This window comes from Oncorhynchus keta, chromosome 19 (genome assembly GCF_023373465.1).
Source record: "Oncorhynchus keta strain PuntledgeMale-10-30-2019 chromosome 19, Oket_V2, whole genome shotgun sequence".
Taxonomy (NCBI): domain Eukaryota; kingdom Metazoa; phylum Chordata; class Actinopteri; order Salmoniformes; family Salmonidae; genus Oncorhynchus; species Oncorhynchus keta.
This window is the reverse complement of record NC_068439.1, coordinates 66,698,641-66,717,169: the sequence shown is the minus strand read 5'-3', so window position 1 is coordinate 66,717,169 and position 18,529 is coordinate 66,698,641. Positions and strand designations below refer to the sequence as shown.

The 18,529-nt window shown below is 44.2% G+C and overlaps 1 protein-coding gene across 4 annotated transcripts in view; it reads left to right on the top strand.

Annotated features, from left to right (window-relative positions):
• LOC118397877 (cyclin-dependent kinase 19-like) overlaps positions 1–18,529 on the top strand; it is a 69,402-nt gene that overhangs the window by 23,809 nt on the left and 27,064 nt on the right. For all 4 annotated transcript variants that reach the window (XR_008071188.1, XR_008071186.1, XR_008071187.1 and 1 more), the window contains exons 3-4: positions 10,061–10,171; positions 10,378–10,518. Coding sequence is in view for 1 of the 4 variants with exons in the window: in XM_052471111.1 (XP_052327071.1) it covers positions 10,061–10,171; positions 10,378–10,518 (252 nt within the window). In the remaining 3 variants the exon portion in view is untranslated. The remainder of the gene's footprint in view (positions 1–10,060; positions 10,172–10,377; positions 10,519–18,529) is intronic.

The following is an 18,529-nucleotide window of genomic DNA, read 5'->3' as shown; positions in this document are numbered from 1 at the left end:
ATGGAGTATGGTACTCAGTAAGGTCCATACAGAAATGGTTTTCGTGATTGGTGTGGAAGAACTTGACAGGCCTGCACAGAGCGCTGACCTCGACTCCATCAAACAGTTTTGGGATGAATTGGAGCGCAGACTGCGAGCAAGGCCTAATCGCCCAACATCAGTCCCCGACATCACTAATGCTCTTGTGGCTGAATGGAAGCAAGTCCCCAGAGCAATCTTTCAACATCTAGTGGAAAGTCTTCCCAAAAGAGTGTAGGCTGTTTTACCCACATCAGGTGGTGCTCTCACGCATGGTCCAGTGTTGCTTGCCTCGAAGCGAGCATAGAAGGCATTAAGCTCATCTGGTAGGCTCGTGTCTCTAGGCAGCTCGCGGCTGGGATTTCCTTTGTAATCTGTGATCATTTGCAAGCCCTGCCACATCTGACGAGGATTCGATCTTAGTTCTGTATTGATGCTTTGCCTGTTTGATGGTTCATCGGAGGACATAGTGGGATTTCTTATAAGCGTCCGAGTTAGTGTCCTATTCCTTGAAAGCTGCAGCTCCAGCCTTTTAGCTCAGTGTGGATGTTACCTGTTATCCATAGCTTCTTGTTGTTATATTTACTGTACATACGGTCGCTGTTGGGATGATGTCGTCGATGCACTTATTAATGAAGCCGTGACTGACTGATGTGGTATATTCCTCAATGCCATCAATGTCCTGGAACATATTCCAGTCTGTGTTAGTGAAACAGTCTTGTAGCTTAGCACCGCTTCATCAGGCCACTTCCGTAATAAGCGGGTTACTGGTACTTCCTGAGTTTTTCCTTGTAAGCAGGAATCAAGAAGATAGAGTTACGGTCAGATTAGCCAAATGGAGGGCGAGGGAGCACTTTGTATGCGTCTCTGTGTGTGGAGTGACGCTGATCAAGAGTTTTTTCGCATCTAGTTCCACAGGTGACAAGCTGGTAGAAGGTAAAACGGATTTCAGTTTTCCTGCATTAAAATCACCGGCAACTAGGAGCGCTGCCTCTGGATGAGCATTTTGTTGTTTGCTTATGGCCCTATACAGATGATTGAGTGCGGTCTTAGTGCCAGCTCCACTCCTTCCAACAGTCGTTACATAGAGATTGAACACCAGCTGTTGTTGACAAAGAGACACACTCCGCCCCCCTTGAGCGTACCCAACACTGCCATTCTGTCCTGCCGGGGCATAGAAAAACTAGCTACAGTTGAAGTCGGAAGTTTACATACAGCTTAGCCAAATACATTTCAACTCAGTTTTTCACAATTCCTGACATTTAATCCTAGTATAAATGCCCTGTTTTAGGTCAGTTAGGATCCCCCACTTTATTTTAAGAATGTGAAACGCCAAAATAGTAGTAGAGAGAATTATATATTTCAGTTTTTATTTCTTTCATCACATTCCCAGTGGGTCAGAAGTTTACATGCACTCAATTAGTATTTGGTAGCATTGCCTTTAAATAGTTTAACTTGGGTCAAAAGTTTTGGGTTGCCTTCCAGAAGCTTCCCACAATAAGTTGGGTGATTTTTGGCCCATTCCTCCTGACAGAGCTCATGTAACTGAGTCAGGTTTGTAGGCCTCCTTACTCACACACGCTTTTTCAGTTCTGCCCACAAATTGTCTATGGGATTGAGGTCAGGGCTTTGTGATGGCCACTCCAATACCTTGTCTTTGTTGTCCTTTTTGCCATTTTGCCACAACTTTGGAAGTATGCTTGGGGTCATTGTCCATTTGGAAGATCCATTTGCGACCAAACTTTAACTTCCTGACCGATGTCTTGAGATGTTGCTTCAATATATCCACATAATTTTTCTGCGTCTTGATGCCATCTATTTTGTGAAGTGCACCAGTCCCTCCTGCAGCAAAGCACCCCCACAACATGATGTTGCCACCCCAATGCTTCACGGTTGAGATGGTGTTTTTCGGCTTGCAAACCTCCCCCTTTTTCCTCCAAACATAACGATGGTCATTATGGCCAAACAGTTCTATTTTTGTTTCATCAGACCAGAGGACATTTCTACAAAAAGTACGATATTTATCTCCATGTGCAATTGCAAACCGTAGTCTGGCTTTTTTATGGCGGTTTTGGAGCAGTGGCTTCTTCCTTGCTGAGCGGCCTTTCAAGTTATGTCGATATAGGACTAATTTTACTGTGGATATAGATACTTTTGTACCTGTTTCCACCAGCATCTTCCCAATGTCCTTTGCTGTTGTTCTGCGATTGATTTGCACTGTTCGCACCAAAGTACGTTCATCTTTAGGAGACAGAACGCGTGTCCTTCCTGAGCGGTATGACGGCTGTGTGGTCCCATGGTGTTAATTCTTGTGTACTGTTGTTTGTACAGATGAACGTGGTACCTTCAGGCGTTTGGAAATGGCTCCCAAGGATAAACCAGACTTGTGGAGGTCTGCAATTGTTTTTCTGAGGTCTTGGCTGATTTCTTTTGATTTTCCCATGATGTCAAGCAAAGAGGCACTGAGTTTGAAGGTAGGCCTTGAAATACATCCACAGGTACACCTCCAATTGACTCAAATGATGTCAGTTAGCCTATCAGAAGCATCTAAAGCCATGACATAATTTTCTTTTTTTTCTCCAAACTGTTTAAAAGCACAGTCAACTTAGTGTATGTAAACTTCTGACCCACTGGAATTGTGATACAGTGAATTATAAGTGAAATGATCTGTCTGTAAACAATTGTTGAAAAATTACTTGTGTCATGCACTAAGTAGATGTCCTAACCGACTTGCCAAAACCATAGTTTGTTAACAAGACATTTGCGGAGTGGTTGAAAAACGAGTTTTAATGATTCCAACCTAAGTGTATGTAAACTTACGACTTCAACTGTTGATGTATATTATCAATGCCCATGTTCAATGTTCATGTTCAGTTCTTCAGATCCCGTTGATAGGATAGTCTCGAACAGAGCTTGTCCAGTTTGTTCTCCAGTGTTTGTACATTCGTCAATAGAACAGAGGGTAGAGGCGGTTTATTTCTTTGCCGTTCAGTTTCATCAGGGTGCCCACACTTCAGCCTCTATATTGTCCTCTCTTTTAAGTGTCAGGGATTAGGGCCTGGTCCGGGTTGAGCAGTATGTCCTGCGCCACTGACTCATTGAAGTCGAAATCTTCATCAAAATTCGAGGTTAATGATCACTGTTCTGATGTCCATAAATTATTTTCGATCATAGGAACCGATGGCGGAAACATTATGTACAAATCAACACAAAATATCAGAATTGGTTAAATGATTTATTTTTTATTTGGTGATAGACCTACTTCCCATAAGTGGGCTATTACCGCTGTGGTGTGGCCTGAGGTTTGCCGGTGCTTATTATCAGAGCAATGTATTAGCAATGAAACACCAAACAGACTGTTATTGTGCAATTCTGGCATCCATTTCACCCAATCTATTTTGAGAATCTAAACTACCAGGTTTAGATTGTTGTTGGTCTAGTTTAGATTGACCATCAGCAATTGAAACTATTTTGAAAATGCAGTTTTTGTCACACCCTGTTTGCTTTGTATGTTTCTATGTTGTTTTTTTTACCTTTATTTTACTAGGCAAGTCAGTGAAGAACAAATTCTTATTTTCAACGACAGCCTAGGAACAGTGGGTTAACTGCCTGTTCAGGGGCAGAACGACAGATTTTGTCAGCTCGGGGATTTGAACTTGCAACCTTTCGGTTACTAGCCCAATGCTCTAACCACTAGGCTACCCTGCCATTTTGATTGGTCAGGGTGTGATCTGAGTGGGCATTCTATGTTGGATGTCTTATTTGTCTATTTCTATGTCTGGCCTGATATGGTTCTCAATCAGAGGCAGGTGTTAGTCATTGTCTCTGATTGGGAACCATATTTAGGTAGCCTGGGTTTCACTGTGTGTTTGTGGGTGATTGTTCCTGTCTCTGTGTTTTGCACCAGATAGGGCTGTTTTTGGTTTTCCACGTTTATTGTTTATTCATGTCTAATGTCTTTATTAAAGAACATGAATAACCACCACTCTGCGTTTTGGTCCGCCTCTACTTCACCTAAAGAAAACCGTTACAGTTTCCCTTGAAGCAAGTCCTGTTTTTGGTTTATTATCACCAAATGGCTTTTCTTTAAATACAATCAAGGGGACCAGGGTAAATGTCCTTCAGACAAAAACAATGACAACAGTGATTTGCACAACATTTATTTTCTTCCACGAAAACAAGAGGTGGGGTAAAGAAGGAATTGAGTGAGTGATTAATGAAAGATGAAGAGGTTACCCAACCATCTTCTTTATGTTGTAAAATACAACATTTAATAGGGGACAGGGAAAACGTGTGCCTCAGTACACAGAAACACCTGATACTGAATGTTCTGTGAATCCTATGGTCATCCAATGAATTAAGTCTGGGACCTGCCTCGGCTCAGTCTACGAGTAGTTCTGCTATTCACTCTGTCAACCAGCCAAAGTCAGCTATTCTTTCCGACCATTCTGATCACTGTTTAAACATTACCATGTTTTAGTTGTGTTTGCAGAGGGAGTGGGTTGGCAGGCACTCTCACTTGGTTGCCATGGATGAAATGACAGTCAGAAGCTAGGTTTCCATCCAAATTTTCATGTGAATATTCTAAAAGCCGCATAAAAACAATATGTACATTTTCCCACCAGAGATGTGCTACCATCAAATTGACTTGTTGCAGATAAAGGGCTGTGCGCGATGATGTAGTGAACATAAAATAACTTTTGTGTTTAAAGACCCATGTATCGAATAAAAAATACAACTTAATTGGGTTTCCATCGCATTTTCAACTCTACTGATGGTTTTCTCACCAAAATCTGCGTTATATTGCGAGTGTGCACTCTCTGGTATTGGCACGTGCGCTTCAGCCAACAGCGCTGTCTGCCGAGCCAGTTCCCAGACTTAATTAATTTGTTCATTTTTATTTGTCAAACAGCAGCCAAGCATCGATTATCATGTCACCAGAATAAGACCCTCGATATTTATTGGAAATGAGCATCAAGCTCATCACCTTGCACTCTCACCACCCTTTGAAGTTAATTATAATTGATTTAATCTGTAACCTAATAAATTGCATGCTTTCCCGATTAGTCATAGTGGGAGGACCACACAACATGTCATCTAGTGACTCAAAGTTTACTTCGATATCATGGTTATTATATAAATATTTACGCATAAAAGCGTTTAAACCGACATTTTTCACATGATTCATTTTACCATCACAAAAGAGCCCACCTTGTCTAGTGTATTTAGTTTTGTCAAGGGCTGTATCCAGGCATTCCGCAACACTACAAAGCCCTTATTGCTATTATAAACGGCTTACCAATGTAGTTAGATGTTTTGTCATACCCTTGGTATAGGGTCTGATATACCATGTGTGTCAACCAATCAGCATTCAGGGCTCTAACCACCCAGTTTATAAATTGAATTTTGTTTCATAAGAAGTTAATAAAGGAAAAAATAGAGAGAAGCTATTTTAATGATGATATATAAAAGCAAAGGAGATTCTAATTGAATTGCGCTCTGCTTCAGTATATAGCACAACCACAACATGCATTCTTCAATGGCATTCTAATACGTGCCAAAGAAAACCTGCATGTGGGTATCTATTCTGTCAGAGAATATGCTGCTAGTAGCTACACTAATCTTCCCTGTGCCACAGACCATGGTTACTCAACGACACAGCTTCTAACAGAGTCAGCATGTTCTGGGCAACACAGAATAACAAGAGCAAATGTCTGGCGGCAGCTGAGCAGAGAGAGCAGAATGCTTGCCTTGCCTTTGTTCAGTCTCAGGGAAAAGCTTGGCTTGCACATTTCCACACACAGAGCCGTAGTGTTTCACTTGGACCTGTAGTGGTTCTTGGTCCAAAACACACAGCAGCAGCCTGCCTGCTCTGGATTTATCGACCCAGTGCGCTGTAGCCGCATGAAGAACGCCAGCTCGTTAGTCAGTCCCGAGCTGCATCCCAAATGGCACCCATAGGGCTTTGGTCAAATATGTGTGCACTACAGGGAACGGTGTGCCATTTTGGAGACAGCTTTCTCCAGGCTCAACTCAGGGAGACACTGTTTTCTTGTGGTTCCTCTCACTCTCTTATCCCCAGATTTGTGACTTGTTTTGACTCGTGCTCGATGAGTGTAATACAAAACCCACATTGATCTAAAACCCTAAATGTGTATAATGTGGTAATGACTGCCAAGGCTTAAATGCCCATAGAAATAGACTGAATTGCAAGCTATTTAAGTTTCCAAGTGTTATGTGGGGTTATATATATGAGCCAGGGGTGGTTAGTGAACTGAAAGCCGAGACCTCATGGGTCCAGGTTCATGTGGCCTCTTTAAAGGTGTATTGGCTGTCCTGACAACAGAGGCTGTGCTGACATTTGGCCCATATCCATCCAGAGCTTTCCCTGTGAAGCTGTTGAAAAACATGACCCATTTTTCCCAGAACAGGCCACGAACAACTGCTCTGTTCTTATATTCTTGCCACATATTCACAATGAGGGTTCTGTGCAATGGTCATGGCCAAATTATGTTTAATGTCTTTTCTTTTCATGTCTTTTCTTTTGACATATATTTGGCTGTTTCTGACAGACAAACAGGTTTGATAAGTAGATTTGAAACAGGAAACATATACATTGAGATGTACAGCACTTTCACAAAATATTGATTGCACAATATTTTTATGTTTTATGGATCTATCAGATATTGTGTGTAACCTTTATTTAACAAGGCAAGTCACTTAAGAACAAATTATTTTTTACAATGACGGTAGTCCATAAATCGTGACCTTTTGATGGTAATTGCTGCAGTCGCTAATTGACACACTGGGTGTTATGTGGAGCAGAAAACCAGAATCTACATAGATATTATCTCATCTTGATCCCATGAAATGGCTGAGTCAGAGTTTTTATTTACTCAGTCCAGTAAAATGTCCCCTGGGGCAGCCGCAATCTTGCTTCCTGTGGACCAGAGAGAGATAGAGAGAGTGGATTAAGGGAACCTGATCACGGCAGTGAGGTTTGACTGAGGTGATGCCCCCTGTAAAGGAACATGGGCCCTGACAGACAGAGACTGTCCTGATGACATGAAGTCTGTTTCACTACACTGGCTTTGCTCCTCTTCTCTGCTCTCAAATTCACTTGAGAGTGGAGTGATTCTACAAAGGATCCATCCCCTGTGATGGATTTACTGCAATAAGCTCATTGATTCTGTGTCAATGTGGAAGGAGTATTATACTGAAATGCTAAGCTGAAACAACAACACTGTTATTTTCAGTACTCTACTGTACAGTATAATATAATAGATAATATATGCCATTTAGCAAACACTTTTATCCAAACTACTTACAATCATGCATGCATACATTTTACATATGGGTGGTCCCAGGAATCAAACTCACTATCCTGGTGTTGCAAGCACCATGCTCTACCAACTGAACTACATAGTCTGGCCTTCCCCCTGGATAAATACAATGTGCATCTTTGCATTTGCATAACGAAATGACCTCTATACCTTTTGCGGAAGTCATGTGACTGCACGGGATCCCTGTTTGTTAGTTTAGCCGATTATAAAGAGTGCATACTGCTGAACGCCGACCGTTGTGGGGTACTACGAGAAAGCAGTTATACCAGAATTGGTCTGGTGTGGGTGGCCAGTCCTTGTGGCTCTGTGATTCCAGTCAGTGTGGCCAGCATCACAGAGGCAGGGGTCTGCCTGTAGTATGCCTGTAAACCCAGGGCTTATTAGCACAATGCCGTGTCATAGCCCAGGGATTAGCTTGTTATTAAACACTAACCTCAATAACCCCCTCCTCATTTCCCCCATCCAAAGCCCAAATCAAACTTGCGGCATATACAATCACAGCATTATTCCCCCTTCTCTGTCTCTACCCTCCCCCTCACTTTTCAAGCTTCTTACTACAGTAATAGCCTGCCTTGCGGGTAGAACCGAGGGGGGAGACAGGCTGTGTGTGTGCATGGTTGTGTGCGTGTGATATAGTACATTGTCAATGCAGAGAGCCACTCCCCCCTGGCTGTAACCCTGTCTGTCCTTGTCGGCGGACACTCTGAAATTACAGCCAACTGTGCCCTAGCTCGAGCCAACGCCCTGGCTGCATGTTTAGTGTACGGTGTCGTCAGGATCGCAGGGAGGGACACTCACAGAGAGGTATTCTTCCATGGGATTTCAGGTCAGGTGACACTATGAGTGAATAATTCATTATGGCCCGTTTCAGCTCTTTCCCAACAAAGCCACACACACACACACACACACACACACAGAGATCGTAGTCTATCTAAAGGGCTCGATTGATTATGGATTCAGTTGTGCCTTCGCTGACAAAACAAGCGGGGAGAGGATGAACATGAAGAGAAACAGCTGATTGTGTGGGAGTATAATGTCTTTATCTTAGTGCAGTAATACAGTCCTTAGTGTGTAGAAATATAATGTATTGATGTTAATACAGTATAGTGAAGGCAGACTGTAGTGGCATGCCTCTCAGCCTCAGCTGTGCAGGGGCTATGTGTTGCCTGCCACGCTGATGTTGGAACATCTGCTTTGGGCCCATTGGTATGACACACAAGGTTTCAGTGGAGAAACTAAAGCACACAGCGCAGGTGGGAGCAACTCTCTTATGTAATAAATCCATGGAAACACAGCTGGGCTGGCTGCATAGCCTGATGGTCCATCTGTCTGCTGGTGCAGAGGGTTGGAATGAGATGAGAGTTCATAACGACAACAACAACTACAACACGAGTTCCCACTTCATGTGATTAGAGTAGTGTGGAAATCCCTCATGATTTGTGAGGAAACTATTATGGGCATGGATAATTCAATATCTAGATATCCGAATGGAGTGTTCATTTTTGGAGGCCTTTTTTAACAATGGAAAAGCTTTGTCTAAATGAAATGAAATGATCCTTGTGACATTTTAACCTACAATGATATCATGACATTTAAAAAAATAAAATAATGTATGTACCTGTAGTTTTTATAACGGTGCTGTCACGGTTCTCTTGACTTGAAGGAGAGTCAGACCAAAATGCGGCGTGGCTATTGAGATTCATGTTTAATGAGACAAAGTAAACACGAATCAAATACAAAAACAATAAATGTAACACGAAAACCGAAACAGCCTAATACTGGTGCAAAGTAACACAGACAGGAACAATCACCCACAAACACACAGTGAAACCCAGGCTACCTAAGTATGATTCTCAATCAGAGACAACTAATGACACCTGCCTCTGATTGAGAACCATACTAGGCCGAAACATAGAAATACCCCAAAACATAGAAAAACAAACATAGACTGCCCACCCAATTCACGCCCTGACCATACCAAATAATGACAAAACAAAGGAAATAAAGGTCAGAACGTGACAGGTGCGTTGAGCTACTTCTGCGCATTTAGCCATCAAAGGCCCTGACATCGGTATGCTATTTCCCCCACTTGAAATGGCAATTACTGGTGCTCACCTAATGGAGTTTCCACAATACCTGACATAGATCAATGCAGAACTCGCCCCAGAAAATGTTTTTGTAACAGAATCAGTTCTATCATGGTGAAAAACAGACTCCCCTTTAGCTGTTGTTGCTGTTAGCCAAACTACCGGAGAAAAGTAACATGTCGGCTGTCCGGCATGTACATTTGCGTGGTTCTGATTGGTCAAATTAATAGTGGTATTTTGAAACAAAAATGTAATTTAGACTATCCTGATGTTTCATGATATTATTAAAATAGTACAATTATTTAAAATGCCCATCCCTAGAGGACTCTTCCTTTTAGTTTCGTTTTCCATATGCTGCCAATCTTTATCTGACATATTGATGTGAGGATAAGACATGAGATGTGTGGCACATATCCTCCAGTACAGCATGTACAAAATTGTTATATTTAATGCAGTGTAATTGTTTCCAACTTCGTGTCAGAATTCTGCAAATAAACTGAATGACTCTTGTCCCAGTTCAATAATAATAATTCAGAAGGTGTTAATTAATTGCAGTGAAAGAGGTGTTTTTTTCTGTTGGAGATTTATGGAAGCTCTTGCTGTGTGTTGCAGCTGTTACGAGAACTGAAACACCCCAACGTGATCGCCCTGCAGAAAGTGTTCCTGTCTCACAGTGACAGAAAGGTGTGGCTCCTCTTTGACTATGCTGAGCACGACCTCTGGGTAAGTGTTTCATCACAACTGCCAGTCAGAAGACCAGTTTTAGGTTTTTGTTTGGATGTTTTAGTTGTTTGGTCTTTGTTCTTGACGTTTTCCTGTCTGTAAAGGACCGTGTATGGTACATGATGTATTGTATGTTGTGGAAACTTGCTGTTTGATTCCCTTGCTTGATCAGTTTCTCAATGACACTCCCCCTGGTCTCCTTTCAGCACATCATCAAGTTCCACCGTGCCTCTAAGGCCAATAAAAAGCCCATACAGCTGCCGAGAGGCATGGTCAAGTCTCTCCTGTATCAGATTCTGGACGGGATCCATTACCTCCATGCCAACTGGGTGCTTCACAGGGATCTGGTGAGTCGATTGTACTGTAGTTCCAGTGTCCCTTTACAATGTTGCTACACATGCTCACTGACACCTCATCCACTGATCTGTCCTTTTCCGATTGGTCACTGATATGAACTGCTTTCAACCAATAGGGTGCATGCAAATAAGTTACTTGTTTGCATATCTAGAAGCAGCAATGAGTGGTGTTCACTGCAAAAAGGATCATTAAAGCAACCCTCTTGGCAGCTAACTGAATCCTGTGTTGTCTGGCACAAGTGCTGTTATATCCTTGTACTGTTTATTATTATGATTCTAAGGTCCTTGGCTGTGGAGCAAAGTGTCTTGGCTTGGTGAATGTTGTCAATTCTGCCCCCCTACCCTCACCACCACCACCACCCAGCCTGTACTCTAGCACCCCTGTGAGACTTTCTCCCCCATACCTTTCCCACAGTGTTTTCCTGGAAGGTCAGGCTGTTCACCTGACTCTGCTGGGCTCATTGTAGCGGAAGGTCAGCCCTGGGCCCAGCTGGAACGAGGTCACAGGATTGTTTTCTCTCTTATCTGGCTGTAGAAACCTCCTCTCCTCGCGGCCCCTCTCAACACAAGAGCACTCTCTCTCTCTCTCTCTTATCTCTTTCTGCAGTTCCTTTTAGAAATAAGCTTTCATTTTGGTTTTCTTTTCTGATTGTCCCAAACTTAACTGATTATGGTGCAACTTGGACATTCCATGATAAGGGCTATATTACACTGTTATAACACTACATTACACTGTTATAACACTACATTACACTTATAACACTATATTACACTGTTGTAACTCTACATTACACTTATAACACTATATTAAACTTCTATAACACTATATTACAGTGACACAACACTTATGGCTGGGAATTGCCAGGGACCTGACGATACGATATTATCACAATACTTAGATGCCAATACGATATGTATTACGATTCTCACAATTTTATATGTATTGCAATTCGATACTGTGATTTTATTGCCATTCGATGTTCCAAACTTATTGCTCACCATATGTCTGCTACAGAGGAACAAGAGAGAGCCACGAGAACGAGTTTTGATCAGTCATGGAAATAGAAGTGCTGAAAACAAATTGGCTCCTTATTTAAAAAGAAGATGGAGAACAAGCTATACCTGCACCAAAATACTGGAGTTTTGGTGCAGGTACAGCCAACTAGCGCAAAAATGATGTTGCGATATTGTCAAAACGATACAATATATCGTAAAAAACAATATCCCGATATGTAACTGTATTGATTTTCCCCCTATCACTAATAATAGTATATAACAGAAGCATGACACTTACCAACTAGCTGATGGAAAGACAATCGTTTGTGTCCTGCCAGCCAGTGGGAAATCAGCTGCTATTAGAGGACACCAGCTGTGTCATTATATTGACATTCTTCAAGCAGGAAACACAGGGGATGATTGCAATGAGTAGAGACTGTTGTAAAGATATTTTCCTGATAACACACTCATCAAAGTGTTAAAACGGATAAAAAATAACCCTTATGGAACAGCGAGGACTGCAAAGAGTCACACACACAGGTACAAACACACATAACATACACACTATACACACACGTACAGTCCCTCTTTGATGAGTGTGTTATCAGGAAAATATCTTTCCATCAGCTAGTTGGTAAGTGTCATGCTTCTGTTATATACTATTATTAGTGATAGGGGGAAAATCGATACAGTTACATATCGATATATTGTTTTTGATTTGATTACACCTGGATTGTGTATTGTAGTAGAGTAGAGGCCTGGAACACACTTCATGTATCGTGAAATCTGTTGTTAAATGTATTTTTATGTTTGGTATTATAATGTATATTACTGCCTTAATGTTTTTATGGGACCCCAGGTAGAGTATCTGCTGCGATGAATGGGTAGTAGGGAATTTATTATATTCTAACTCATTGGTGCCCGGATGTTTGGTGTTTACTACCAGTACACTAATTGAGTCGGCACACTTCAGAGTATAAGTCAGTCAGTTGATGTGACTTCCGTCCCGTCTCTGGAGACTAATGCAGAGTAGAATGAATCTGCAAGTCCCACAGCTCCAGCATTCTTATCAGGCCTTCATCGGGCCATCCCCTCTCATGTAATCTCTCTCAGCTCTCCCAGATGGCAGCATGGTGCGACGAGGACCAACGCTAACTCCCGTTATATAAATACACAGGGATCTATCAGTCAGGACCTCAGCCTCACTAACTCGGCCTATACCCCAACAGCCAAGGTGGAGTAATGCAGGGATGAAGACATACTACTGCACTGCCATGCCATTGATGGCCCCTTGTTCAATATGTGTCCCTTGTAGGGGTTATTTTACAGGTGAAATCCGAGTTGATTGATAACTTTGCGAGGATAGTGGATCACGTTGTCGTTGATGATGGTGATTGCTGAGCAGTTTATGACATGGTATTACTTGTTGAGAGTGTGTCATCAATAGCGTATTTCTTTAATTCTGCTTAGAGATTCTATAGGATTAAGCAGGTCTTTATAATGCCTGGTCAATAGATGTGGTTAAGGAATCACCCAGGATACAACAGAAGGGACAAATGGTCTTGTGTTTTTGATTTCATATGTCTGACCTATGTCATATGTCTGACCTCAACACTAAGGGTATATGCTGCCATTGCTGCCTTCCTGTTGTACAAGCATGCCTGTATCTAAGCAGAGGCCTCTGTCAGTACTACTGTACTGGTCAGTACATACCTAGCAACTGCTGGAATTAAAACACACTGGCACAGTAGCTAGCGTTGCTTTTCTCTCTTATCTGGACACCAATTCTTCCGGCTCTTAATAACTATTTTCTTTGCCCCAGGGTGAATTTCTCTGTTGTCGCTTTCTCTGTGTCTGATTCCAGATAAAGGTTGATGTTTTGCAGTTTTCTCAAAGCAAGCACTTCCTGCTATTGTGGAAATTCCACTCTCAAGCTGGTGGTGTTCGGAATCGGGATACGTGGGTATGTGTAGTCTGTTTTGCACAGGGAGTTTGTTGGCCATTCCATTGTGAAATTGTCCTGAATATGAAAGAGTCAACTTCCTTTGTCTACCACTTTATAGCCGTGTACCTCAGATGTTGCTACTCAATGGAAAATGCCACATTCCACCCCATCGGGACATTTTTCTCCCGAGTCATGTTGGGGGAGGTGTGTTAGATTTAGGCTAAAGGGTGAGTAATGCAAACAGCATTCCTAATCTCCTCGAGGGCTAGTTACTCCAGCGACTCAGTGCTTTATCAACAGCCACATGGGTAGGGCAATAGCACGTCTTTCATGGCTCCCACCACCACTCTTTCATGGCTCCCTATACATGGCTCCCTATACATGGCTCCCTACACATGGTTCCCTACACATGGCTCCTTACACATGGCTCCCTACACATGGCTCCCTACACATGGCTCCTTACACATGGCTTCCTACACATGGTTCCCTACACATGGCTCCCTACACATGGCTCCCTACACATGGCTCCCTACACATGGCTCCCTACACATGGCTCCTTACACATGGCTCCCTACACATGGCTCCCTACACATGGCTCCCTACACATGGCTCCCTACACATGGCTCCCTACACATGGCTCCCTACACATGGCTCCCTACACATGGCTCCCTACACATGGCTCCCTACACATGGCTCCTACACATGGCTCCCTACACATGGCTCCCTACACATGGCTCCCTACACATGGCTCCCTACACATGGCTCCCTACACATGGCTCCCTACACATGGCTCCCTACACATGGCTCCCTACACATGGCTCCCTACACATGGCTCCTTACACATGGCTCCCTACACATGGCTCCCTACACATGGCTCCTTACACATGGCTCCCTACACATGGCTCCTACACATGGCTCCCTACACATGGCTCCTTACACATGGCTCCCTACACATGGCTCCCTACACATGGCTCCCTACACATGGCTCCCTACACATGGCTCCCTTACACATCCTTACACATGGCTCCCTACACATGGCTCCCTACACATGGCTCCCTACACATGGCTCCCTACACATGGCTCCTTACACATGGCTCCCTACACATGGCTCCTTACACATGGCTCCCTACACATGGCTCCCTACACATGGCTCCCTACACATGGCTCCTACACATGGCTCCCTACACATGGCTCCCTACACATGGCTCCCTACACATGGCTCCTTACACATGGCTCCCTACACATGGCTCCTTACACATGGCTCCCTACACATGGCTCCCTACACATGGCTCCCTACACATGGCTCCTTACACATGGCTCCCTACACATGGCTCCTTACACATGGCTCCTACACATGGCTCCCTACACATGGCTCCTTACACATGGCTCCCTACACATGGCTCCCTACACATGGCTCCCTACACATGGCTCCCTACACATGGCTCCCTACACATGGCTCCTTACACATGGCTCCTACACATGGCTCCATGGCTCCCTACACATGGCTCCCTACACATGGCTCCCTACACATGGCTCCCTACACATGGCTCCCTACACATGGCTCCCTACACATGGCTCATGGCTTCCTACACATGGCTACACATGGCTCCCTACACATGGCTCCCTACACATGGCTCCCTACACATGGCTCCCTACACATGGCTCATGGCTTCCTACACATGGCTCCCTACACATGGCTCCCTACACATGGCTCCCTACACATGGCTCCCTACACATGGCTCCTACACATGGCTCCCTACACATGGCTCCCTACACATGGCTCCCTACACATGGCTCCCTACACATGGCTTCCTACACATGGCTCCCTACACATGGCTCCCTACACATGGCTCCTTACACATGGCTCCCTACACATGGCTCCCTACACATGGCTCCCTACACACACATGGCTCCCTACACATGGCTACACCCTTACACATGGCTCCTACACATGGCTCCTTACACATGGCCCTACACATGGCTCCCTACACATGGCTCCCTACACATGGCTCCCTACACATGGCTCTACACATGGCTCCTACACATGGCTCCCTACACATGGCTCCCTACACATGGCTCCTACACATGGCTCCCTACACATGGCTCCCTACACATGGCTCCCTACACATGGCTCCCTACACATGGCTCCTACACATGGCTCCCTACACATGGCTCCCTACACATGGCTCCCTACACATGGCTCCTACACATGGCTCCCTACACATGGTCTACACATGGCTCCTTACACATGGCTCCCTACACATGGCTCCTTACACATGGCTCCTTACACATGGCTCCTTACACATGGCACATGGCTCCCTACACATGGCTCCCTACACATCCTACACATGGCTCCCTTACACATGGCTCCCTACACATGGCTCCCTACACATGGCTCCCTACACATGGCTCCTTACACATGGCTCCTTACACATGGCTCCTTACACATGGCTCCCTACACATGGCTCCCTACACATGGCTCCCTACACATGGCTCCTTACACATGGCTCCCTACACATGGCTCCCTACACCACTGTCTTATTATGCAACACTCAACCTGGGCACTGCACCGCTGCAGAGAGACCAGCCTCCCCTCACCACTGTACCCATCCTCTGTCTCGAGCGAGTCAGGCAGCACCTCCCTATCCTCAGTCTCCAGCGAGACAGGCAGCACCTCCCTATCCTCAGTCTCCAGCGAGACAGGCAGCACCTCCCTATCCTCAGTCTCCAGCGAGACAGACAGCACCTCCCTATCCTCAGTCTCCAGCGAGACAGGCAGCACCTCCCTATCCTCAGTCTCCAGCGAGACAGGCAGCACCTTCCTATCCTCAGTCTCCAGCGAACCAGGCAGCATCTCCCCATCCTTAGTCTCCAGCGAACCAGGCAGCATCTCCCCATCCTTAGTCTCCAGCGAACCAGGCAGCATCTCCCCATCCTTAGTCTCCAGCGAACCAGGCAGCACTTCCCCATTCTCAGTCTCAAGTGAACCAGGCAGCTCCTCCCCATTCTCAGTCTCCAGCTCACCAGGCAGTCCCGCCCCCATCTCCTGCCTAAGTTATATAACCCACACCAGCCACTAGCCAGCAGAGTTAGATCCCAGATTGCAGGTCCCACTCCCCCCCTGAAAGTCAATATGTCCAGGCTGTCAAATTTCAGCTGCAGCATATAGCTAGGTTGCACTCTCTCACCTGCCGGCCAATGGTGGGTTGTTGTCATGATTGATTACTAAGGACATGCCCTTATCTCTGACGTAATGGAATATTGTTCAAAGCTTGAGTAATCCCTGGCTACCCGCAGTCACATGCCACGTCCGCAACAAGAAAATGTCTAGGAAAATAGCATCCACACCAACTGTCCTTTGTCTGAATATGTATGTGCCCGGTGCCCTCTATATCCTGTGTGCAGTGGGCTGTGGCAGGCCTGCATTGCTATAACATGGTTATGACAGTAAAGTGGTTAATGCCTGTGCGCCGAGAAAAACAGAGTCATTACTTAATCTGAAAAAAGACGACTACATAGAAAAGCAAGGAGAAAGCTGCTGAATTAATAATGGCACTGTTGTATGTTTCCCAGTACATGTAAAGACAGTGTTAGCCTCTGGCCCTTCCTGGCCTGAAATCAGGGCTATTTTTTACTGAAAGAGAGGCACCTCCTTAGGGATTGCGTTTTCTGTCCATGGAGGATTTACGGCAGTGTTTCCCAAACTCAGTCCTCGGGACCCCCAACTAATCATCAACTAATCATCAAGCTTTGAATCAGCTGTGTAGTGTTAGGGCAAAAAACAAAACTACACCCTTGGGGTCCCAGGGACCGAGTTTGGTAAACGCTAACTTAGGGATATCTGTTTACCACTCCTGACCCACTGCACAAAGTCTCCTAACTTTTCTGGGAAGCTAAACACATGTTAGAATCAATCAAATCCAAACTTTTGCAGAAAAAATATATCATACAGCAACATTACAACCTCATTAACATGGTCATTTTACTTTTTAATTGCCCGTTCATCCAGTCTCTGTTTTATGAGAGTATTTTCATAGTTATTGTTTACCTGTATGAAAATATGATCTATTTGAACATTGGGCCAATGAAAATGGATGTGTTTGGATTGAATCCATTAGCCCAGTTTAGAATTTCAAAGAGGAGCCGGTGCCAGTCATTTGGGCTTGAAAAGAAACCCTGCTCATGTGAGTCGTCATAGTGTTTGCCGATAGCAGTGTTTTGTTGTGTGTTTGAATAATGGAGCTCATTATAAGTGGCATCCCTAGAGCAAACCCTGTTTGTTGAACAGATTGAATCCTATGAGATTTAAGATTCACACAGATTCAGAGGACTAACATTCAATGGAAGGATTTGGAGTGGAGATCAAGATTATAAATTGCTTGGCTGGTGTAACGGCGTTCTTCGTTTGTGGAAAGAGAGTCGGACCGAAATGCAGCGTGGTGGTTACTCATGACTTTAATAGAAAAAAGTGACACATGAAATAACTATACAAATACAAAATAACAAATGGAACGTGAAACCTAATTACAGCCTATCTGGTGAAACTACACAGAGACAGGAACAATCACCCACGAAATACAAAGCGAAACCAGGCTACCTAAATACGGTTCCCAATCAGAGACAACAAGAATCACCTGACTCTGATTAAGAACCGCCTCAGGCAGCCAAGCCTATACTAGACACACCCCTAATCAGCCGCGATCCCAAATACTACAAACCCCAATACGAAAATACAATAACATAAACCCATGTCACACCCTGGCCTGACCAAATATATAACGAAAACACAAAATACAGTGACCAAGGCGTGACAGCTGGGCTGATGAGACAGTGGATTGCGCAGTCAGATGGAACACAGTAAATAGGCATTTTAACATCATAGATTTAGCCGGTGGTAATTTGTGGAATAGACACCGGCTGGAATGCGGTTTTAACCAATCAGCATTCAGGATTAGACTCACCCGTTTTATAAGATGAAATAAATAGTGGGTTACCTACTAGTTGAATATAGTCATTGGAAATGTTATTGTGTACTGTATACATCTGGCACTGTGATGTCTT